The 24,715-nt window shown below is 46.0% G+C and overlaps 1 protein-coding gene across 1 annotated transcript; it reads left to right on the forward strand.

Annotated features, from left to right (window-relative positions):
- Window positions 1-22,648: 22,648 nt before the first annotated feature.
- LOC144607407 (transcription factor JunD-like) lies at window positions 22,649-24,457 on the forward strand. Its single transcript, XM_078424247.1, has one exon. It carries the CDS (start codon window positions 22,782-22,784, stop codon window positions 23,658-23,660), a length of 879 nt encoding a protein of 292 aa, XP_078280373.1. The 5' UTR covers window positions 22,649-22,781; the 3' UTR covers window positions 23,661-24,457.
- Window positions 24,458-24,715: the final 258 nt, after the last annotated feature.

Here is a 24,715-nt window from a genome sequence, read left to right on the forward strand (position 1 = left end):
CTACAGCTGGACTGGTTATGTGATGTACAAAGTCATGCTCTTATCTACCAATCTAGTTCTGCTGTTCAAAACATGTATTCCATTCATAAAAAAAAGATGAGGAAGAAACTGTTACTACCCGTGGTCTTTGGAACAAGTAACCGAGTTAAAAGGCCAAGAAGGGTTCCCAGGCCAGCTTGTGCAGGGGACAGGGTGCGTGGACTCTGAGGGAAGCCTACATGGGGAACAGAGAAGACTGCACAGTGGCACAGCTGGTAGAGCTGTTGTCTTGAAGTGCCAAAGACCTGGGTTCTACTTTCAAGCCTTGCAGTTTGTATGTTGTGGATGAAGTCAACAGGAGGATGCTTTTTTTTTTACGGTCCATCTCCTGGCTCGTTGCTCTCTATTCCTGTTGTTTTGTAAAGCACCATTATTTTTCCGTTTCAACTAAATCTGCATCTCCCGCAGTTGGATTTGTTGCCGTGTGATCGAGTGAAACTGCATGTCTGCAACAGCCTGAGGCTGAGAACCATAGCCACACCCCAGCCTTCATTTCCCATGCACTTTGTATCGTGCATATTTAGCTCAAGATAAACTGGTTTGGGGCAGGCTTTAGGAGGTATGTAGACAATAATTATCAAGTATCTCAGGACTGCACAGTTGGACAGCAGTAGGGTTGCTGCCTTACAGTGCTGAAACCATGGGTTAATTCCTGACTGGGTGCTGCCTGTGTGGAGTTTGCACGTTTTCACTGTCACCACGTGGGTTTTTCCCGGGTGCTCCAGTGTCCTCCCACACTCCAAGGACGTACGGGTTTGTAGGTTAATTGACTTCAGTAAATTAGGATAGCACTTGTGTAAGGGGTGATTGCTGGTCGGTGCGGACTCAATAGCCGAAGGGCCTGTTTCCATGCCGTATGTCTAAAGTCTAAAATCTAATCTCACAATTTAGTGCAATGATACAAATCTGATCACTGCTTGGCACTTAAGGTTGAAAAGACCAATGAGCTATTTTCAGGACTGAGAAAGAGAACTCTAGTTTAAACATGACTCCTATAACCAGGTTTAAACTCTGACCAGGGCCAGGCTTCTTGAGGCCAAAGGCCATGTGTACTTTCAGATACGGATTAACCTTTGAGTGTTTTCAATGTGTGTCCAGATCAGCTTGTGTGGGCACACGGAGAAGCTCCATTTGTTAAAACCAGGCAGTTTCAGATAGTGGACCGATGTTTCTGATATTGCCTCACTTTCATCAGACCAGAAATTCCCCTTTTCTTTGTAAACTGTTCCAGTTTTTTTGAAGTGGGAAGTGAGAATTTGGCTCTTCATTTTGTAATATAATTCCAGTTGCTTCCCTTAACTTCATGCAATATTTTCCATCCCACTTGTAATTTACTCACATCCTTGTTGTTTGCCATGTTAGTCCATTCCACTGCATCAGTTACGATGCATGTGTACACATATCGGTAACCCATAGCACAGGCAAGAAATAGGTTTTGTGGGCGATTGTTTCGCTGAACACCTTCGCTCAGTCCGCCTCAGCCGACCTGATCTTCTGGTTGCCAAACACTTTAACTCGCCTTTCTATTCCCATACTAACCCTTCCTGGGCCTCCTCCACGGTCAGTGAGGTCACAAGCAAACTGGAGGAACAGCACTGCATATTTCACTTGGGCAGCTTGCAACCCAGTGGTATGAATATTGATTTCTTTAATTTCAAGTAACCCCTGCATGCCCCCTCTCTCTCTCTGCCCCTCCCCCATCCTAGTCATCCTTCTAGTTCCACTGTTTGCATCCATATATCTCTTTGATATTAGCTCTTCCACAGCCAACTATGGTGCATCGTGGGCTCCACCTTTCCTTGATCATCGGTGCTGGCTTTGATTTGTCCTGTGTCTTTTCATACCTCTCCCTGGACTCTCAGTCTGAAGAAAGGTCTCGACCCGAAATGTCACCTATTCCTTTTCTCTAGAGATGTTGCCGGACCCGCTGTGTTACGCCAGCATTTTGTGTCTATATCTTTGGTGTAAACCAGCAACTGCAGTTCCTTCCTACACCTTTGGTGTGTGTGTGTGTCTTTGCGTCCCTGATATGGGACAGGGTGATGCTACCAAAGTTGAATAGACTGGCAGCATCATACCAGCACTGGTGTAAGCTGGCCAGGAAACAAATCAGTGTGGCAGTGAGAATTTTATTCCAGACTGTTTCGAGTATCATAGGTATGCGAATTGGAGCAAATCAGCTGAAACACCTTGAATAAGTTGCTGCTTAGCACAGATCAGGAAGAAGAGCTGTCCATGAGAGATTTAGCAGTGGTCTCTGAATCTCATCCAATTATTATCTTATCCATACTACATTCTTAGAAAGACAGTACCATTCTGTATGCTCCCCCCCACCCCCCCGAAAGGTTAGCACTCCACAGATACCAGCTCTGCCACAGTTTGGCACTGCTGCTCCAAATCTGCAGTATTTTCTAGGCACTGGCACTGAATGCAGAAATGTTGGAATCACTCTGCAGGCCAGGCAGCATCTGTGGAAACAGAAACTGTGTCCAGTGTCAGGTTCAGAGGTCTAGCATGGAAATGGGTTCTTCAGCCCACCAAGGCCACGCCGGCCGTCGATCACCCATTCACATTAGCTCGATGTTATCCCATTTTTACAGCCACTCCCCACACGCTGGGGGCCATATAATAGCGGTTAATTTATCTACAAATCCTCATGTCTTTGAGATGTGAGAGGAAACACAATGTCACAGGGAGAATATGCAAACCACACAGACAGCACCCAAAGTCAGGATCGAACTCTGGTCTATGGCACTGTGAGGCAGCAGCTGTGACCTCGTGCCATCCAGGACTCTACATCAGAACTGGGAAAGCGATAAAATAAATTGGGTTTAGATAGATTAGAAGGGAATGAGAAACCGCTGAGGCTGAACAAAACAAAACAAACTGGCAAAGGATCTGCCAGAGAGCAGAGTAGAACCTGTTCAAGGTTGCAATTCTTGAAAGTGAAGTGGTGATGAGTTCTATAGTAAATGAAAATCAAAAAATAAATGTGAATGCTGGAAGTACTCGGCATTGTGGCCAGTATCTGTGGAAAAAGAAATACTGTAGTTAAAATTTGGTTTCATGTGTGGGAACCATCATCAGAATTAGGGAAGAGAGGAAGCAAGTTAATTTTCAGAATTACAGCAACAACTTTTTTCCCCAATTTTCATAAATCAGTGGTAGAGTTGCTGTCTTACAGCACCAGAGAGCTGGGTTCGATCTTCACTATGGGTGCTGTCTATAGGGAGTTTGTACGTTCTCCCCATGACAGCGTGGTTTTTCCCCGGGTGTTCCGGTTTCCTCCCACACTCCAAAGACGTACAGGTTTGTAAGTTAGTTGGCTTCAGAAAAAATTGTAATTGTCCCTAGTGTGTAGGACAGTGATAGTGTATGGGGGTCGTTGCTCGTCACGGACTCTGTGGGCCAAAGGGAGCCTTTTCATGCTGTATCTCTAAACAAACTAAATATTGTTCTGTACCATCACTAAGACTTGGATTAGCAGCAAGAATGTCACTGGAGTAGGGACTAGGGCTCAAGGCCCATAAAGTGGAAAAACAGAAGACATTACAATAACCAGACTGTACCTGACATTGGTGCGACCCTATTCACAGTATTGGATGCATTTCTCGTCATCCTGTTGTAGGAAAGGTATCGTTCTACTTGAAAGGATGCAGAAAATATTCACCAGGAAGTTACCAGTATTCGAGGGCTTGAGTTATCTGGATAGGCTGGGATTATTTAGTCTGGAGCACAGTCAGGAAGATGAGGGGTGATGTTTATGGAGGTGTACAAAATCAGGGGCGGCATAAATACGGTGAATGGTCGCAGTCTTCTTCCCAGGTTAGAGGAGTCCAGAACTAGAGGACATAGGTTTAAGCGGAAAGATTTTTAAAGAGCTAAGGAGCTGTTTCCTCATGCAGAGGGTGGTGTGTAGATGGAATGAGCTGCCCGAGGAAGCTGTATGAATGGGTATACTGGGGATGTTTAAAAGACATTTAGACGTTGCATGGACGGAAAAGATTGCCAGGGATAAGGGCCAAATGCAGGCTAATGGGACTGGCTCAGCATAAAACCTGGTCAGCGTAGACAGGTTGAGCCGATAGCCAGATTCTGTAGAAACAAAGAACTGCGGATGCTGGTTTATACCAAAGATAGATGGGAGTAAATGCGGGAGTAACTTAACGGGTCAGACAGCATCTCTGGAGAAAAAGGATGGGTGACATTTCTGATGGGGACGCTTCTTCAGATTGAAGGTGGGGGGTGGTTTCAGGAGCTGGAGGCGAGAAAAGACTAGGAACATTCAGAGCTGGCCACAAATGACCTCCGGCAGGGTGGTGCCCTGGTAGGCCCATTGTTAACCAGGGAAGGTGTGACCTCGAGAGGGAAACAATGTGGAGAACTGGTTAAACGACTAGTGAATTCTGTGCTGTGTGACTGGCACTATAACTCCTGGTGCCACCTTCAAACATACCCTCTAGTCAAACTCTTCCACTCTTCCTGAATCCAATTTGTTTTAACCAAATAAAAAATGGTTTTAATCATTCCTCATCTACCACTTACCGACAGCTGTACCCTGGAGATTTATCAATAAACGCAATAATGGATAAACGCAAAAGGCTGGAGTAACTCAGCGCGCAAGGCAGCATCTCGGGAGAAAAGGAACAGGTGAACTTTCAGGTCGAGACCCTTTTTCAGACAGAAACTTCAGTCTCGACCCGAAATGTCACCTATACCTTTTCTCCTGAGATGCTGCCTGACCTGCAGAAATACTCCAGCTTTTTGCATCTATCTTCGGTTTAAACCTGCCTGTGCAGTCGGGGTAAGGACAGGAGTAGTGGGATAAGGAGCGATTTGGCGTGAGTTTTAGTCAGATACTCTTACTAGTGCTAAGTGGCATTCAGACATGGCAGTGAGGTAAAAGATCGGGTGTCGTCTTACTGGCGGAGGGGACGCCGGGGAGCTGAATGACGTACTCCTGTTCCTGTTTCTGATGTGTTCACATAATTGCTGCAGTGCGGTGGGTTTTCAATTGCAGTCTGTGCTTCTACTTGGCTTCCTGAGTGAGTGGGAATCTGCAGCCTCGCACACCCCCTGCTGCAGAAAATTGCAGTCATCAAAAGATGTCAGTGTTGCCATGGCGACGGCGGCTGCTGATGGAAGCAGAGTTTGAAGGTAGCAGTCTCCGGGCACAGATTATTATTAGCTTCGGTTCAGAAATGGCCTTTTGTCGGATGACGTCTGAATCTGACGCACTCTGGTGACGTTCGAGCCTGCTCCATTCATAGGATGCGTCTAGAGAATGACGTGGAGATCAGACCACAAACTCTCAGCTCCCCAGAATTTGCCAGAGTTCTGCATTTATGTGACTTTTTTTTTGCTCTGAAAACAAAGTTCAACTCCTCTTTATTTAAACCACTCAGTGAGTATTGCCAGCAAATAAGAATCATGGGGACAGGATTAGTTGATGTTAAGTCACAGGGTGAGCCAAGACATAGCAGATGGAGACTATTGTGTGGGAAAAGTGAGGGTACAGATTGTTCTTTCTGTAGGAAGAACAGAAAAGCAGAATATCATTTAAATGGTTGAGACTAATGAACAAAATCTGGTTGTCCTTGATCAAGAAGTACAAAGTTAGTGTGCCCGTACTGCATGTACATGGGATAATGAGTGGCTTGTTAGACTTTATTGCAAGATGAATGAAGTGCAAAGGATTTGCTACAATAACAGGGCTTGAGTGAAATCACAACCAGAGCACTTTGGTCTCGTTACTAGAAGGATATACTTGGATAATGTCCAGAGAGAGAGGTTCACAACATTGAGTTCTGGGGTGAAGGGACTGGTTTATGTGGAAAGATTGAACAAATTAATACTTGGGATGTTAGACTGGGGGGGGGGTTGACAGGATAATACCGTTGAAATTATTTCCCCGGTGCATCGTTTCAGAATCAAGAGACAAGAAGGAATTTCTTATTTTAGGAAGCTGTGAACCTCTGGAGCAATGTACCCTCCCAGGAGGCTGTGGAAGATGAATCACAGTGGTCTCAATCCAACCTCCGTGTAGACAAGTGTCAAGCAAGGCTGAGTCACTGTCCCAAAACACTCAGAGTCATAGAGTCCGACAGCATGGAAACAGGTCCTTCGGCCCAACTTGCCGACACTGACCAACATGTCCCATCTAGAATAGTCCCAATTGTCTGCGTTTGGCCCACATCCCTCTAAACCTGTCCTATCCATGTACCTGTCTAATTGTTCCTTAAACGTTGCAATTGTTCCTGCCTCAACTACCTCCTCTGTCAGTTTGTTCCATACACCCACCACCCTTTATGTGGAAAAAGTTACCCCTCAGATTCCTATAAAATTGTTTCCTCTTCACCTTAAACCTATGCACTCTTGTTCTTGATTCCCCTACTCTGAACAAGAGACTCTCTGCATCTACCCGATCTATTCCTCTCATGATTTTATACACCTTTGTAAGATCACCCTTCATCCTCCTGTGCTCCAGATAATTAACGTCCCAGCCTGCTCAAATTCTCCTTATAGCTCAGGCCCTCAAGTACTGGCAACATGCTTGTAAATCTTTTCCGCACCCTTTCCAACTTAACAACATCTTTCCTATAACTTGGTGCCCAGAACTGAACATAATACATAAAAGTGGCCTCACCAACATCTTATATAACTGCAACATGACCTCCCAACTACTTAATACTCTTGACTGATGAAGGCCAATGTGCCAAAAGCCTTTTTGACCACCCCATTTATCTGTGACGCCACCTTCGAGGAACTATGTACCTGCACTCGTAGGTCCCTCTGCTCTGCAACACTTCCCAGAGCCCTACCATTCACTGTGCAGGTCTTGCCCATGTTAGACTTACCAAAATACAATACCTCACATTTCACTGTATTAAATTCCTTTTACCATTCCTCAGCCCACCAGGCCAAACGATCAAGATTCTGCTGCAATTTTTGACAACTATCTTCACTATCTGCAAAACCACCTCCTTTTGTATCATCTGCAAAGTTGCTAATCTTCTTGCTCCTTCTCATCATTTTGCTGTGTCTCACTGGCTAATGTGGGACTATCCTACAGAACAAATGGGAAAACTTCAAGACACCTCCACTCCAGAAGCAAAGTCAATCCATCTTCAGCCATCAAGCTGCATTATGAAGACAATGCTTATATGAAAATGCATGCATCCGGAGGACCTGTATAAAGTAATTAGCTTATTCACCGAAGGAAGCAAACACAAATCTCATAGACTACTGGGCAAATATGATCCTTGTCCTACCGCATGTTTCTGTGGCATTGACAACTTGGAGGCGGTACCAACAAATATATGCGCAGATTCCTCCCGAGTTAATGACAGGCTAAGTGAACCAACAACTTCTGTCGCCAACTTCCCCAACAATGAGGCCCTAATAATAATAATAATATTCATTTATTGTCGTTGCAACAAGTGCAACGAAATTAAAAAATAGCAATCCTGACGGTGCGTAAAAAACAGATATGCAATAAATGCAAAACAAATAAATACCAATATATTAAATACAAAAGTTTTAACAGTGTGACCTATTGCAGAAAGTAGTGTTCAGTTCTCGTATGGCCCTGGGGTAAAAACTGTTCTTGAGTCTGTTTGTTCGGGATTTGATCGACCTGAAACGTCGACCAGAGGGCAGAAGAACAAACAGACGGTGGCCGGGGTGGGATGGGTCTTTTATTATTTTTCCTGCTCTACTGAGGCAGCGCAGGCTGAACAGGTGCTCCAGGGAGGGCAGTGAGCAACCGATGATCTTCTGGGTCGTCGTGATGACCCTCTGAAGGGCCTTCCTGTCCTTTTCTGAGCAGCTGGCATACCATGTGGTTATACAGTATGCCAGCACACTCTCGATGGAGCAGCGATAGAAGGACATCATGAGCTTCTCCTGCAGGTTGGTCTTCCTGAGGATCCTCAGGAAGTGGAGTCTCTGCTGTGCCTTCTTCACTGTGGTAATGGTGTTGGTAGACCAGGTAAGATCCTCTGCGATGTTGGACTCCGATCCTTAGAGGTAATTACATTCAGTTATCCCCGCTGGGTCAATGACATTGTTTGCATGCCTGACACCGAACGCCCAAAATACAAACTCAATTTGAAGCTCCTTCATGGCAAGAGGTTATCAGATGAACAGAGGATTTTTTTGGGGATGTTCTCAAACACCTCAGAAAGTAATAACACTGCAGCCAACTTGTGAAAATCCATGATCCATAACCATTCAAAATGGAGGAGTATTCTGGAGGACAATGAGTTGGGAGGATGCACAAATCCAATGTATATGGCTGGGAGTACACCCTACCAATTAATGTCTATGGCATGTTTACCTCTAAGGATCGGAGTCCAACATGTAGCCAGCGAGCATGGCCATTCTACATTCTGACAAGATCTCACAAAGAGCAAATTATTCCCTGAATGTTTAAACTTATTGATTTAGTAATTAATTATTCTTTATCGAGTGGTTACTGCTAGTCACTGTTGGTTAATTGGTTACATACGACGGTGTGATAAATAATTTATTTTGGCAATTACCTCAGAGAAACTGCATTTGCACCTAAAGGTTTTACTGCCATTGTGGAAGTCACCGACCGACTGCCTCACATCAACCACATACATAAGTGGAGTGTGAAATTAATTTCCTGTTTAACCCCTTGTGACCACAGCAAAGTTGAGAGATTAAATTAAATCGCAGTCAGAGCCGAGGATCAAGTGCTACTACGTTGTAGTATTATTGAATGACAGACACAAAATGCTAGTGACGTTTTGGGTTGAGACCCTTCTTCCTGATGATCATGAAGAATCCTGAAGGTTTCTGAAGAAGGGTCTTGCCCGAAACGTCCATTCCTTCTATCCAGACATGCTGCCTGTCCCGCTGAGTTATTGCAGCATTTTGTGTCTATCTTCAGTGTAAACCAGCTTTCCTCCCTGCATAGTATTATTGGATGAATGAGAGAACTTGAATGTGGAAGCTGTGAATGTGTGTAATATGTGTGGAACCCATACCTCAGTAAGAATCGATATCTGTGAGGCCTGTAAGTCAGTCAGAGCCAGCGCCAATGCAATTAAGACCTCAAAGGTAGTAACATTTTGTGTTACCGTGACTCTCTGACCATCGTTGAATACAGGTTTGGTGATAAAAGGGTTAAGCAAAATATTAACATGATGTGCTTGCCAGGCCTGCCCTGTGAGTAAATATCACTCCACCCCCAGGGCCGAAGTGGAAATGTATCTGAATGTGAGACAGATGTTCGGGAATCCCCAAACGAGTTAGCATGGAAACGCAGATAATGTCAAGCCTTCTCGAAACTCTGCCACGGAGCCCCATGTCCGGGTGTGTGACAAACAAAATTGTCCTTCCCACAGCTGCATCAGGTTTCTGTACTTCACGCTTATGAAATCGCTTTCCGTTCCAAGTGCAGATCACAACAAATCTTGAAATATGACTTGCTATGTAGAAGCCCAGCATGGGGAGGCAGTCCCATCTTTCGAGAGAATCTCCACTGAACTAATGTTTAGCTGAGAATTCAACGGTAGAACTGTGCACCCGAAGTAATTAAAAGTAAAACTCCAAGTAAATAAATGTTGAAAGGATTTTCAAGTGTTCACAGTTAATCTGGGAATGAGCAACACTGAATTAAGGGAAAGGAAAGGAAACCAGAAGTTCTGCCCTTGATGAAGGTCAAGAATGTTTTATTGTCATATGTCCTGAAACAGAACAATTAAATTCTTACTTGCAGCACCACAACAGATATGTACACAGTATACTGTGAACACTATAATAAACAAAAATAAATAAATCAGTATGTAAAAAAACAAACTAATCGTGCAAAGACAGAACCAATAAAAACAACACCCCCAAATTTATATAGTTTGGAGCTCAGTTGGAGGTTGTAGTGTTTAATACCCTGATGGTAGTTGGGAAGAAACTGCCCCTGAATCTGGACGTTACAGTTTTCAGGCTCCTGTATCTTCTTCCTGCTGGTAGGAGTGAAATGAGTGTGTGACCAGGGTGTTGTGGATCCCTGGTGATGCTGGCTGCCATTTTGAGGCAGCGACTCCTGTAGATCCTGTAGATGGTGGGGAGGTCAGTACCCGTGATGTTTACCATTTTCTGCAATCTTCTGCTTTCCTGGGCATTTGCGTTGCCAAACCCGGCTCTAATGCAGCCAGTCATGCTCTCTACACCTGCCGAGGTTCAAGAGAGTATTTGCCGACATACAGAATCTCTTCAATCTTTTAACAGAGGTGTTGAATGTTTTTTTTTTTTAATTTGGTTTAGTTTAGTTTATCGTCATATTTAGCAACATTTAAACCATGACAGGCACTGAGGCGCCAGTGTTGTAAAGGTCCATATCGGTGGTCAAATCAAAGTGCTATTCCAGTAATAATGCAACGCTCCAAATGCCAGTGTACTTATAATAGAGGAGAGTGTTAGTTTCAATCATCAGAGTCGTAGTTTATAGCTTTAGTACGAGAGAGTATCTATCCAGTGCACGGGGAACTAAAAGGAAATAAGGCCCTGGATTTGTATTTGCGTTCTCTGAGCTAATATTCTATAACTGTACAATAGCTGGTGTTACTCAAAGCTGGTTCTCTGTTTCCTTGGACTTGTGTTTTGATGCTTTGGTTAAATACGCTTGACACCCTCTGATAAATTGTTGCTTTGCGATCTTATTCCAATGTGCTGGATTAAGAATGCTCTCTCCTGGGCTGATCTGATTTGCTCCGATAGTGCTCTGTGTTGCCCTGTTGCCTTTTGTTATTCTGTGCAGGTATTCTGTGCGCTATGATAATACTAATGAGTTAGTACTTTTGCCTGTGGACAATGCTCTGATATCCTCTGGTAGTACTCTATTCTTTCATATGTCAACTACAACAATCAAAAGTGGCAATTGGTGCTTCAGAGTACCGTAGTTGACGCTTTGCTGCAAATTTTGCCAGTTCTGTAGAACTACCCAGGGTGGATGACGAGGACGTAAAGCAGCTCCTACCCCATTACTCTATTGCTCTAGGCATATACTTTGTCACCTCAAGCATATATTTTCTTGCTCTTGGCTTGTATTCTGCTTGCCCTCTTACCCCAATATTTTCTCTGCAGTATCCTGTCTGATCTCTTACAAGATATTAGAAAGGTACCTAAATTACTTCAGCAGGTTCCATTCCCACACCCTGATGCACCTGTTCTGTTATCATGTTTCCACATGTCTAAGAACAGGTAAGAATAGGGCGGCACAGTGGTGCAGAGGTAGAGTCGTTGCCCTTTAGTGCCTGGTTCGATCCTGATTATGGGGTGCTGACTGTACGGAGTTTATACGTTCTCCCTGTGACCTTGTGAGTTTTCTCCCGGTGCTCCAGTTTCCTCCCACATCCCAAAGACATGCATTTTTGTAGGTTAATTGACTTCAGTAAATTGCCTCCAGTATGCAGGATAGAACTAGTGTACAAGTGATCGCTACTCAGCACGGACTCGGTGGGCTAACGGGCATGTTTCCATGCTGTATCTAAAAACTATGTCTAGATTCCCATGCCGTCTCAATTAATAGGTTAGGGGTGGGGGAGACGAGAAGGAACAACATCATCTTTCCTATTTTATTGCAGCTTTAACGGAGAGGAGAACAACAAGTGCTTTGTGGGAGCATTATCAAACAATAAATTAACTGAAGGGCATTTAGGGCGATGTTGCAGCAGATGATCAAAAGCTTGGTCAGAGGCTTTAAGAATTTTTTTTTAAAGATGGGGTAAAATTAGAGGTTAAAGGAGAGAATTACAGAGTTAAGGCCTAGTCAGGTGAGTGCATACCACCAATAATAGAAGAATTAAATTCAAGGAGAGATTTTGAGATCTTTGGGGATAGCAAGGCCGGATGAGATTACAAGGACTAGTTCAAGACCATGAATTCCAGCCCAATGCTGATGTCCTTTGATTCCTCTATAAACGAGAAACCTAATGGATTTTTGTTTTGAATGCAGATGGGGAAACTGTGACGGGGAGACAATGGGTGTCACAAGGCCAGGATGGCTGAATTATAGAGGTGACTGAGGAAATGAGGTGGGGATCTGACACAATAGGGAGATTCAGTGGGAAACAGAGAGCAAGCTAATGACTTGGAGACTGAAATTATAGAGGGTGAGAAATTGCCTAAAGGTTATAAGATAAGGGTGGGGGGGGGGGGGGGGGAGGGAGGTGGTTATCATAAAATAATAAGGGGTGTGGATATTTCTTCTTGCGGAGGGCGATGAATGTCTGGAATTCTCTACTCCAAAGAGTGGTGGGACCTAAATCATTGAAGGTATTTGAAGTAGATGGTGATACATTTTTGAAGGTCAGAGATTTGAAGACTGGGCAACTGCTAATGAAGAGTATGTAGAATCAAGGGTCCTGACCTGAAACGTCACCCATACTTTTTCTCCAGAGATGCTGCCTGACCCACTGAGTTACTCCAGCATCTTGTGCCTATGGCACTGAAGAGAAGTTGATGATCATCTTGAATGGTGGGATGGGCTTGAGATGCCTGATGAGAAGAATTATTCTCCTATTTGAGTGTGACAAAGGGTCCCAACCTGAAACGTCACTTATCCATTCCCTCCACAGATGCTGCCTGACGACCTGAGTTTCTCTCGCACTTTGTGTTTTTCTCAAGATTCCAGCATCTGCAGTTCCGTGTCTCCATTCTCCTATTTTCTTGTGTTCACTGGAGAGACAAATCAGCGAAGATATCTCAGTCAATCATCGACCGACCGATCACCCGCAATAATTCACATGGATGGGAAGAGTTTCATTCAGCACGAAGCAATAGATCTGAGCCATTGGAGAGAACAGGAATTTACCATTGGACCAGACTGTAATGTGTTAAAAAAGGGTGTGTCTTGTGCCAGAGTTTATTACAGATAATGACAAAGTCTCTGATCACATAAATCCAATCTTAATAAATGGTTTTACCATGCTGACACATAGCAACACGCCCACAGCTCACTAACACAGCAACTTCAGGTTAAAAATCTCCCAACTCAGCAACATGCCAATCCACCTACCCATTGTCATTTCTCAAGTCCAATTACAACTCTCTCCTCCCAATTATCACTTGAGCACCAGAGTATAGAATTGGAAGGGAGTTAGAATTCATAAGGCAGGTCCAGGGAGAAATATTAAAAAGAAATAAAGGAAGTACTGGAAAGGATAAATAGTGAAAGGTTATCATATCATATCATATATATACAGCCGGAAACAGGCCTTTTCGGCCCTCCAAGTCCGTGCCGCCCAGCGATCCCCGCACATTAACACTATCCTACACCCACTAGGGACATTTTTTACATTTATCCAGCCAATTAACCTACATACCTGTACGTCTTATATTGGCTGGAGAGTGGTCTCTTCAAAATGTTCTACCCCAGTGAGCTTTGGAGGCACAGTCATGGAATGTATTCAAGGTGGAGAATGACAAGGCATTTGAACGACAGTGGAATCAAAGGGCGTGGGAGAGAGCAGGGAAGCGGTCTTCAACCCCAGAATGAATCATCCCATGGTTTTATTGAAGGCAGAGCAGAGCAACTCCTACTTCTGTTTCTTATGCTTTTAATGAGAGTGTGGGTGAAGAGAGGGTGGGAGTAGAGGGAGATGATGCAGGGAAAGAGAATGGAGAGGGGATATAGGGGGGTGATGGTGGAATGAGAGTACCGGGAGTGGAGGGAGGAGGCACAGGGAGTGAGGATGGAGGGAAGGGAAATGAAATGTGAGGTGGAAGGAGAGATAGACAGTAAATGGCAGGGAGAGAGAGAACAGGGAGTGACCGGTATGTGGCAGGAGCTGCCAGAAGGGGTAGTTGAGGCATGTACTATAGCAACGTTTGGACAGGTACATGGACAGGAAAGGTTTAGAGGAATACTAGACAAAGTGGACCCGTTGGGCCCAAACCTCTCCTGCATTGGTGCAACACCCTGTCCTACTCTCCCTTCTCCCCCACTCCCTCCTCCCCTCCCCCTCCTCTTAAACTTTAAAATGTGAATAACTTAAAAAATATAACACCGATTTCAACAAAACTACTTGCATTATCACTAAAGTGACAATGGTGAGTAAGGCGGGCCTAAAATTGTCGCGCTATCGTGTACCGCTTTGGCTGAAGTTCAGTCACAAACAAGATAACAAACGAGAGTTTTAGTATATAGATGGACCAAACGCATGCTAATGGGATTCGTTTAAATGGGGCATCTTGGGCGGCATAGACAATTTGGGCGGAAGGACCTGTTTCCGTGCTGAATGACGAGGGTTGCGAGGAATAAAGTTTAGTAGGGGTACCGTGATTGAGGGAGGAATACAAAGTGGGGGTGGGGAAAGGGAGAGTGAGCGTGCAGAGTGGAAGAGACGGCAGGAAGCGGGGTGGGTTGGCGGGGACGGGGAACCCTTCTGTACGGAGGCGGTAGTCGGAGAGCTACCACGGCGGAGACCATCAGAGGAGGGTGGGTGACAGCGAGAGAGCGACAGCCGAATCTTGACTAACTTGTTGCTGACTTTTTCACCACACTTCCTTCTTCAAAGTCCTTTGAAGTCTTTTCGATGTGGACGCCTTGCAAAATCTCACGGCTAAATATAGGGCGTGTGATTTTTTGGCACGCATTCCTTTCGTCCTAAATATAGGCGTGTGTGTGTGTGCTGATGAAGCGCTCTGCTGTAATCTAAACCAAATAGGGTCGGAGGGGGAGGGGTGTGGGGGGGTGAAGCACAGACCGAGTGCCACTGCCTCAATACTCGAACGAGAGGCGCAAACGGATCATATTTCACCATCTGCCTAGTTTCATTTCGGTGTCTTCCCGGAAGGTGAGACTCTAACAGCTCTCCCACTCTCGTCCCACACATAATGTAAATGTCTAGCTTGATGTGTGTCTGCCTCTGTACTGGCTGCCCCGCGGCGCGCACGCAAACTCACGCACCTGCATGCCACAAACATTCACACGCACATTCACGTATACACACACATGCTTTGCGTACACACACACATTTTGTTTGTTTTTGTTTTACAAGGGCAGGGGGACTTGCTCCAAACTCCTCTCTCTCCAGGGACCACATGTTTACAAAATGGACCTGCCTTTCACATTGACCTGGCTTCAATTCCAGAAAGAAGCAGACACAAAATGTTGCAGTAATTCAGCGGGTCAGGCAGCATGTCTGGAGGGGTAGAATAGGTGACTTTTCGGGTCGGAACTTCTCGGACTGCTCGCGTTTCGGCTGTTTAAAAAAAATACTCCAGCCACTTTAACGGGTGGATCATTCAATTTTACTCCAGATCCTCACAATTACAATACTTTATTCTAACTAGGAGAGATATATATTTTTTGTGATGACTACGAATCAGAGAGTCATCCCAGCTTTCTTCCCACCCCGACCTTACATTTCGTCTTGATAAGGATCCCCACATGAAACATCACCTATCCATGTTCTGCAAAGATGCTGCTTGACCCGTTGAATTCATAGTGTGGAAACAAGCCCTTCGGCCCAACTTGCCCACAGCGAACAACATGTCCCATCTACACTAGTCCCACCTGCCTGCATTTGGCTTGAATGAGGTTATCCTGATTTTCCTCTAGTTTATAGAGGTTTATGGTCAGAGGGGAAAGATTTAATAGGAACCTGAGGGTCAACTTTTTCATTTAGAGGGTGTATGGGTGTATGGAATGAGCTGACAGAGGAGGTAGTTGCGGCAGGTACTATAACAACATTTAAAAGATATTTGGACTGGTGTGTGGATACAAAAGGTTTAGAGGGATGTGGGCCAAACAGGTGGGACTAGTGTAGACGGGGCATCATGATTGGAATGGAGAAGTTGGGCCAAAGTTGTTTCCATCGAAGACAGACACAAAATGCTGGAGTAACTCAGCGGGACAGGCAGCATCTCTGGAGAGAACGAATGGGTGACATTTTGGGTCGAGATCCTTCGACTGTGACTGCTGTGTACAGTGAACTAGTTGGCATCCGACCATCTGTGAGAGTTGACAGTGTGGCTTTGATGTTGTCATGTTTGGAGAAGGTTATTCAGTGAACCAATCACAATAAATATTGCAACCATATTTGGGAGAAGCAGTTGGGAGAGTAATTTAGGAAAGGGGGGTGGGGGGGAAAGAAGGGAGGCATGTTTGGGGGGAGAGGAGGAAATGCCAACATGAAGGGTGAAGATCTTGCTACTTGCCTCATTCCAACATTCACATCACCCAAAATTGGGAAAGGTTATCAGATTTTAGAAGCATGTCAACCCTACAATCATGATCTTTGTTCTTCTGGTGCAGAAAGGTTTTGGTCAATCAAGGAATCTCCCTCATGAAGCTTGACCATTGACAAGTCTAGGTAGTGGGTCCTTCATGATGTCTCATCATGCTGACTACCTATCCTTTCTAGAGTTAATGTATAGGAAGGAACTGCAGATGTTAGTTTAAACCGAAGAAAGACACAAAATGCTGGAGTAACTCAGCAGGACAGGCAGCATCTCTGGAGAGAAGGAATGGGTGACATTTCGGGTCGAGACCCTTCTTCAGACTGACGTCAGAGGAGAGGGAGATACATAGATAAGGAAGTGTTAGCTGTGAAAATATGACAAAGGGAATGCAGATGAAGAAAAATGTAGAATAGATCATTGTTACCTGGAAGGTAATAACAAAGCAAACAGATAAAATGTAGTTGGAGACTGTAAGACTGGTCGGGGAACTGAGAAGGGTGAGAGATGGAGAGAGGGAAAGCAAGGGTTACTTGAAGTTAGAGAAGTCAATGTTAATACTGCTGGGGTGTAAACTGCCCAACTGAAATATGAGGTGCTGTTCCTCCAATTTGCATTGGGCCCTCACTCTGACAATGGAGGAGGCCCAGGACAGAAAGGTCAGTGTGGGAATGGGACGGGGAGTTAAAATGTTTGACAACCGGGAGATCAGGTAGGTTTAGGCGGACTAGAGTTATGTTCACACCAGATTTGTCCCTCGAAGAGGGAGGGTGGAGGCGAGGGAGCTACTGGCCAGCTGGAGATCTTCCAAAATTGGTGGGCCCCACCAGGACTGTCGTGCTTTGTTGACACCGAGAATAACATTTTTTCTTGTTGTTTTAATGTAACCTTAAACCAAACAAAAAAACAACCAAGAAAACACACAAAATGGAGACCTGTGAATATAGGCTGAAAAAAAGGTACTAAATAGAAAATGAAGCCCCTTCTTCACACACCTAATCTGTGTGATCTCCTTACAACATTTATTCTATGGTGTATCAGGGAAGGTGTCCAGTTGCAGCAGTGTTCATTCAATGATACTTTGTTGTCACATGTGCCTCGGATCAGTGAAACGCTTTGTTTTGCATGCAACCCGGTAAAATCATACAGCAGACCTCACCTCGGCAGTACACAAGAGTCGCCACCTTTCTGGCGCTGGCAAACGTGTTACTCTGTAGGATTTGTGGTTCAGTAAAGAACAGTAAAGAAAGAAGAATGTTTAGTTTAGTCAGAGTGTCCAGAAAAGTGAAAGGCCTGGATAGAGTGGACATGGAAAGGATATTTCCATTAGTGGGAGAGTCTAGGACTACAGGCATAGCCTCAGAACGTACCTTGAGAAAGATGAGGAGGAATTTCTTAAGTCAGAGGGTGGTGAATCTGTGGATTTCATTGCCACAGAAGGCTGTGGGGGTCAAGTCAATAGATATTTATAGAGATTGATAGATTCTTGATTAGTACAGGTTTCAGGGGTTATGGGGAGAAGGCAGGAGAATGGGGTTTGGAGGGAGAGATAGATCAGTTGTGATTGAATGGCGGGGTAGATTGGATGGGCCGAATGGCCTAATTCTGCTCCGCTTAGTTATGAAGTTTTGAGACGTGTTTTGGGCTTGTGTGCTGTGAGTTTTGGAATCTTTGGGATGATATTTGTGTAGTCGACGCGTGGAACAGTTCACCCACTCACGCTCTGTGTGGGGCTGACTCACAGCCTGTGGCTGCAAAATAAAATAAAAGCTTTCCTATTCTGGAAAAGGAGGTTTGTAGTTTGTAGGCTGCGAGTGACACACTGGAGGAATGATGCTTTGGAATGTATTTCCCATCATTCTGCTTTGCTCTTTTTGAGTGAAAGGGTTAGCAGGAGCTGCTCTCCCTCTCTCGCTGTTTGTCTTGCTACACTGGTAATAATCACCCCACCCATAGTAACGTAATAACTGGCTGCAATATTGACATTGAACCTTTAACTGTTTAAAGGTTCTTTGGTTGTCATGCACTATTTAAACATGGAACAAAATATGTGTTGTGTAGGAAGGAACTGCAGATGGTGGTTTACACCGAAGATAGACACAAAAAGCTGGAGTAACTCAGCGGGTCAGACAGCGTCTCTGGAGAAAAGGAGTAGGTGAAGTTTCGGGTCGAGACCTTTCTTCAGATATGTTCAAAATATGTGTCTTCAAAATATGTGTTCTTTAGTTTGGAATGTTATTTTGAAAGCACGCTCTTTGCAGAATAATGTGGCTGGATCAATGCTTGTGATTCTAGTTCCCGGCACTCACCTTCCTCTCTCTATAAATAACACTGACGAGATTGCTGATGTGATTCCTACATCTCTATTTAAGGGGGGGGAGGGGGGGCTTTCTCTTTTCTAAACTGCCCAGGGCAATGGAGGGAAAGGAGTGGAATATAATCAGGGGGAGCCATGCCTATGCTGTTTGATGTTGTAAAACACTACTACAGTAGGCAGCTGGACATAATGTTGCGGAGAAATGTTTGAAGGTGAGATAACTGGACTGACCTCTAAGCAGATGGACCAAATGGACAGAAGGCACACAAAACCGGGTGCTCCGGTTTCCTCCCACATTCCGAAGAAGCGCAGGATTGTACGTTAATCGGCTTCTTTAAATTGTCAAGTCAAGTCAAATTTATTTGTCACATACACATACACGATGTGCAGTGAAATAAAAGTGGCAATGCCTGCGGATTGTGCAAAAAAAAAGTTACAATTACAGCATATAAATTAAAATTAATACAGAAAATAAAATTTAGTCCCTGGAGTTATAATAGTTAACAGTCCTGATGGCCTGTGGGAAGAAACTCCGTCTCATCCTCTCTGTTTTCACAGCATGACAGCGGAGGCGTTTGCCTGACCGTAGCAGCTGGAACAGTCCGTTGCTGGGGTGGCAGGGGTCCCTCATAATCTTGCTTGCTCTTGATCTGCACCTCCTGATGTATAGGTCCTGCAGGTAGGCGAGTGTAGCTCTCATGGTGTGTTCTGCAGAACGCACTACTCTCTGCTGGGCCTTCCTGTCCTGGGCAGAGCTGTTCCCAAACCAGACTGTGATGTTGCCGGACAGGATGCTCTCTACAGCCCCAGAGTAGAAGCATTGAAGGATCCTCAGAGACACTCTGAATTTCCTCAGCTGTCTAAGGTGGTAAAGGCGCTGCTTTGCCTTACCCACCAGTGCGGCAATGTGTGTTGTCCATGTCAGATCCTCTTTGATGTGGACTCCCAGGTATTTAAAGCTGCTCACCCTATCCACAGTAGACCCATTTATTTCCAGTGGCGTGTACGTCCTTGGATGTTGAGCCCTTCTAAACTCCACAATCAGCTCCTTAGTTGTTTTGACATTCAAGGGGAGGCTATTGTCCCGACACCAGAGTGCCAGATCAGCCACCTCCTCCCGGTAGGCTTTCTCATTGTTGTCGGAGAACCGGCCCACCACTACAGTGTCATCAGCAAACTTGATGATGGAGTTTGAGCTGAACCTGTCCACACAGTCGTGTGTGTACAGGGAGTACAGTAGGGGGCTAAGGACGCAAACCCTGGGGGGATCCTGTGTTCAGGGTGAGGGGGCTAGATGTGTGTTCCCCCATCCTGACCACTTGGGGTCTGGCGGTGAGAAAGTCCAGGACCCACGACCCTAGTGTGCAGAAGAGAATTAGTATATGGGTGATAACTGTTTGGCATGGACTCGGTGGATCTGTTTCCACACTGTACCTCTGGACTAAACTAAACTAAACTAAAAAGGGGTGACTTTAAGGAGGTAATTGCACAGGTTTAAGATGAGGTGAGAATGCCTTAGAGGGTAGACAGAAGTCAGGAGGACTGGCAGAAGGGAAGATATGGGATGGAACATGAAGCCGGAGTCAGTCACAGACACCTGGACTAAGAAGGGAGAAAGTTATTTATTTTGTTTTAACTTTTCCAAAAAAAACGTTTAAAATTCTTATTCCAGCAAATCAGGTTCGACTTGTTGGTGAAATATAAACACATTGGGTGAGCTATTTTATGTTTAAGAGTTCCGGTGTGGTTCTCTACTGCAGGCAGCCATCTTTTTCAACATTTGGCTTGTCGAACCCTCTCGTTATCTGTAAGTTCCTCATCAATTAGATAGGCCTCCATTTCGAGAGAACTGACTCTCAACCAGTTTGATCTTTCCTGATAGTTATAACCACATGGTTCTGATAACATTCTGGAAATGGTTTTAATATTTTCCAGTGACCCCGTTTCTTTTAACGTAATTGCTTATTTCATTGCTATTTGTGCGTGCTGTGAGTAAATTGGACAGCACATATCCCACATTACAGCTGTGACTACAACTCAAAAATATAAAGAGCTATTGGGGAAGTCCTGTGGTTACCAAAGAAACCGATCAAAGGCAACATGTTCCTTGTCTCAAATTCCTCTCTTTTATATGATCCTTCCCTTTGCACACTACACTCGCTTCCCTGCCCAACAGTCAAAGATAACACTCACTCTCGAGGATTTTACGAGGATGTTGCCAGGACTAGAGGGTCTGGGCGATAGGGTGAGATTGAGTAGGCTGGGACTCTATTCCCTGGAGCACAAGAGGATGAGGGGTGATCTTAGAGAGGTGTATAAAATAATGAGAGGAATAGATCGGGTAGGTGCACAGAGTCACTTGCCCAGAGTAGGTGAATTGAGGACCAGAGGACATAGGTTTAAGGTGAAGGGGAAAAGATTTAATAGGAATCTGAGGGGTGATGATGGTGAGTGGATGAAACAAGCTGCCAGAGGAGGTAGTTGAGGCTGGGCCTATCCCTATGTTTAAGAAACAGTTAGAGAGGTACATGGATAGGACAGGTTTGGAAGGATATGGACCAAATGTAGGCAGGTGGAACTAGTGTGGCTGGAACATGTTGGCCGGTGTGGGAGGTTGGGCTGAAGGGCCTGTTTCCACACTATCACTTTATGACTCTATGACACTCTGCTCACTCTCTATCATTGCACATTAGGGATGCACAACCAGCTTGGAGCTAACTGAGTCGGAAGGAACTGCAGAAGCTGGTTTATACCAAAGATAGTCACAAAGTGCTGGAGTAACTCAGTGGGTCAGGCAGCATCTCTGGAGATAAAGGTTGGGTGACGTTTCAAGTTGGGTCAGTCTCAAGAAGGGTCCTGACCCAAACGTCACCCATCATTTTTGTGGGAGGAAACCAGAGCACCCGGAGGATGCAGTCATTGGGGGAACATGCAAACTCCACACAGATAGCACTGATTGGTATATGTTGTTTTTGCAAAGTTACATGAGGAAATGCTTGTTTACACACAAGTGGTCAGGGACAAGAATGGCCAGCGAGGGGCAGTGTTGGAGGCATATTCAAATGAAGAATTCAAAAGGGAAGTGTTTAAATATCTGAAAGAAAATTCTGTGCAGGGCTGCGGGATGACGTTTCGGGTCGAGACCCGAAAGTCTGAAGAAGGGTCTCGCTGAGTTACTCCAGCATTTTGTGTCTTTCACTGGCATGGAATAGTTGGGTAGAATGGCTTGCTTCCACGCTGCATGGTTCTATGTAGGTCCAAGTAGGGACGATCAATAACAGCTGGTCTTGCCAACAATCCCCTAATACCGAGAAACGAACAAGCAAATTAAGAACAGCTTTTCACAGAAGTGGAGCGCGCACCAGTTGTTTGGCTGAAAGATGACTTGTGTTTCGTGTTGTGAAGGGAGTTTCGTGGCCTCCCCTTTTGCTTTGCTGTTGAAAAAAAAGCATCCACCCAAGGCATGAATGTGCCGAGCAGGAGCCGCCAAGCGACGCGTTCCTCATCCGCCTTGTTGTGAAGGAAGCGAGTCCTTGACCACACATTGTAGCGCAGCAAAGCTGCTCATTCCAAGGTGAAGGTTAGATGCCTGAGAGCTTTCAAACACCCCCCTTCACCCTCCTCTCCTCCCTTAACCCCCAACCCCAGGGGACTGTTTTGTTTTACAACACATTAGTATTTAAAATTTAACATACGTGCCAGTTTTAGTCCAAAATATTGTACCGAAACCCACAAAGTAATAAGCACTTTTTTAACAGGAATTTAATAGTTTAAAGTGAGCCGCCAGATTTATGTGGGACTGTTGATGTGACTGGGGGGTGTGGATGGGACATTTACTGGAGTTCCCCCTCAGGCTCCGGGTTCCACCTCAAGCGGCGGGTCACGTGCTCCGACGCGGCCCTCCCCGAAACCATTACGTCACCCTATTTGGAGTACACAACGCGTCGCCCTGGCAACGGGCGGCCAATGGCCGCGCTGCATGCAAAGCAGCCGGAGGCAACGACGTCACCGACGTCCAATGGGAGGGCCCGAAGGTGACATCATGCGATGGGGCGAACACGTGGGCGAAGGTATATAAAGGAGCCGGCGGCGGGCGAGCGGCCGTGAGCGGAGTGGCGCCGGAACGAAGTGGACGGACAGACAGGCAGCTGCTGTAGGCGAGCGGAGTCCCGGGTTCGAGTCCCTGCCTTTCCCCAGCCGGCAGTCTGGACCCGGTATGGAAACGCCCTTCTACCATGACGATACCTTGAGCACGGTGTACAGCATGAAGAAGAGCTTAAGCTTGAGCTTGCCCGTGTCTGACAACGGCCTCAAGAGCCAACGTGACCCCGAGGCTCCGCTCAACTCGCCCGACCTGAGCTTTCTCAAGCTCGCCTCCCCCGACCTCGAACGCCTGATCATCCAGTCGAGCGGCTTGGTGACCACCAGCCCCGGCCCGGGGCAGAACCTCTTCCCCCGCAGCGTGACCGACGAGCAGAACTCGTTCGCCGAGGGGTTCGTCAAAGCCCTGGAGGATCTGCACAAACAGAACCAGCTGAACGGCCCGGCTGGTCCGCAGGCTCCGCTCCCTGCCCCCGGTCCGGCCTCGGGAGCCGGAGGCAACGCCGGCGGATTGCAACACCCCGAGCCCCCCGTCTACACCAACCTCAGCCCGTTCAACGGGACGCCGGGGCCGGCGCCGACCGTCAGCTACAGCCCGGAGCCGCCCGCCGTCTCCTACACACCGCTCGGCCACCCTCTGTGCCCGCAGAGCCGGCTCCAAGCCCCCAAGGACGAGCCGCAGACCGTGCCGGACGTGTCGGGTCTCGGCGACACCCCGCCCCTCTCGCCCATCGACATGGACACACAGGAGCGCATCAAGGCGGAGAGGAAGCGCCTGCGGAACCGCATCGCCGCCTCCAAGTGCAGGAAACGCAAGCTGGAGCGCATCTCCCGGCTGGAGGACAAAGTGAAGGGCCTCAAGTGCCAGAACTCAGAGCTAGCCTCTACCGCCAGCCTGCTGCGGGAGCAGGTGGCTCAGCTCAAACAGAAGGTGTTGACCCATGTCAACAGCGGCTGCCAGTTGCTGCTGAGTCCGCAGGTTCAAGCATTCTAGCCCCAGTTCTGGCGCACCTTCTACCCCGTGGACCATCCGAGGAACCCTTCCGTCCCCCTCTCCCCGCCTCGGGTCCTTGCCCGAAAACCGGGACAGGACACCACACACAAGCCATCAGAGGAACCCTCGCTTTGAACCCTTCAAGATAACTGGGGGACAATCCAGTTCGCGACTATCTGTTAACCCACCAGGTGAAAGCCCATTAGACTTGTGGACCACGTTTACTTGGGTTCTGTGCATTCACTTCCTGTGTAGGCCATCTATAAATCCCCCAGATCCATGGTTTGTCTCGCCTGACCGACATCACTGAAGGGTTGTGGACCATGCCTTCTATTTTACCAACACTGAAGTTGAGTTGGAAGAACTCTTAGATAGTGCTGCCTGAGGGGCAGATCAATATTGACTTACATTGACAGTAACTTGATTGAGTTCAATTGACCAAAAGCCAATAGTTGTGTCTGGCACTGCATGTCTGAGTCCCTGTCCACTTGCACTCAGTGTGTTGGTGTTTGCTGTTTGTAGAAAGCTGATGCATGGACTATAGCTGTGGCCTTAAACCACCTGCAGACTCTTAACATCAGATGCCTGCTCGTTTTGTGCAGTGTTCGTGTTTGCATCCAGGTGCAAACTTTTTTAAATAATTGTAAATAAGCGTCTGACTCTGTTACAATATTGTTGGAATGTATGTTTTTACCATTTGAAAGATGCTCTATTTATATACAGTAATGGGAACAGTCTGATTAGATTCCTGGTTGCTATACATTCCGACATGTATTGCCACAATGTGATTTTTTGAATAAAGGTATTTTATGATTAAGATGTTAGATTTGTTTTGCATTTAATTGCAGAAAGCAATTGATTAGTACGGGTGTCGGGGGTTATGGGGAGAAGGCATGAGAATGGGGTTGAGAGGGAAAGAGAGAACAGCCTTGATTCAACGGCGGAGTAGACTTAATGTGCTAAATGGCCTAATTGTGCTCCTATCACTTATGAATGAATGTTTATTGGCCAAGTATGTGCATATACAAGGAATGTGCCTTGATGCTCTGCTCACA

This window comes from Rhinoraja longicauda, chromosome 28 (assembly GCF_053455715.1).
Source record: "Rhinoraja longicauda isolate Sanriku21f chromosome 28, sRhiLon1.1, whole genome shotgun sequence".
NCBI classification, from domain to species: domain Eukaryota; kingdom Metazoa; phylum Chordata; class Chondrichthyes; order Rajiformes; family Arhynchobatidae; genus Rhinoraja; species Rhinoraja longicauda.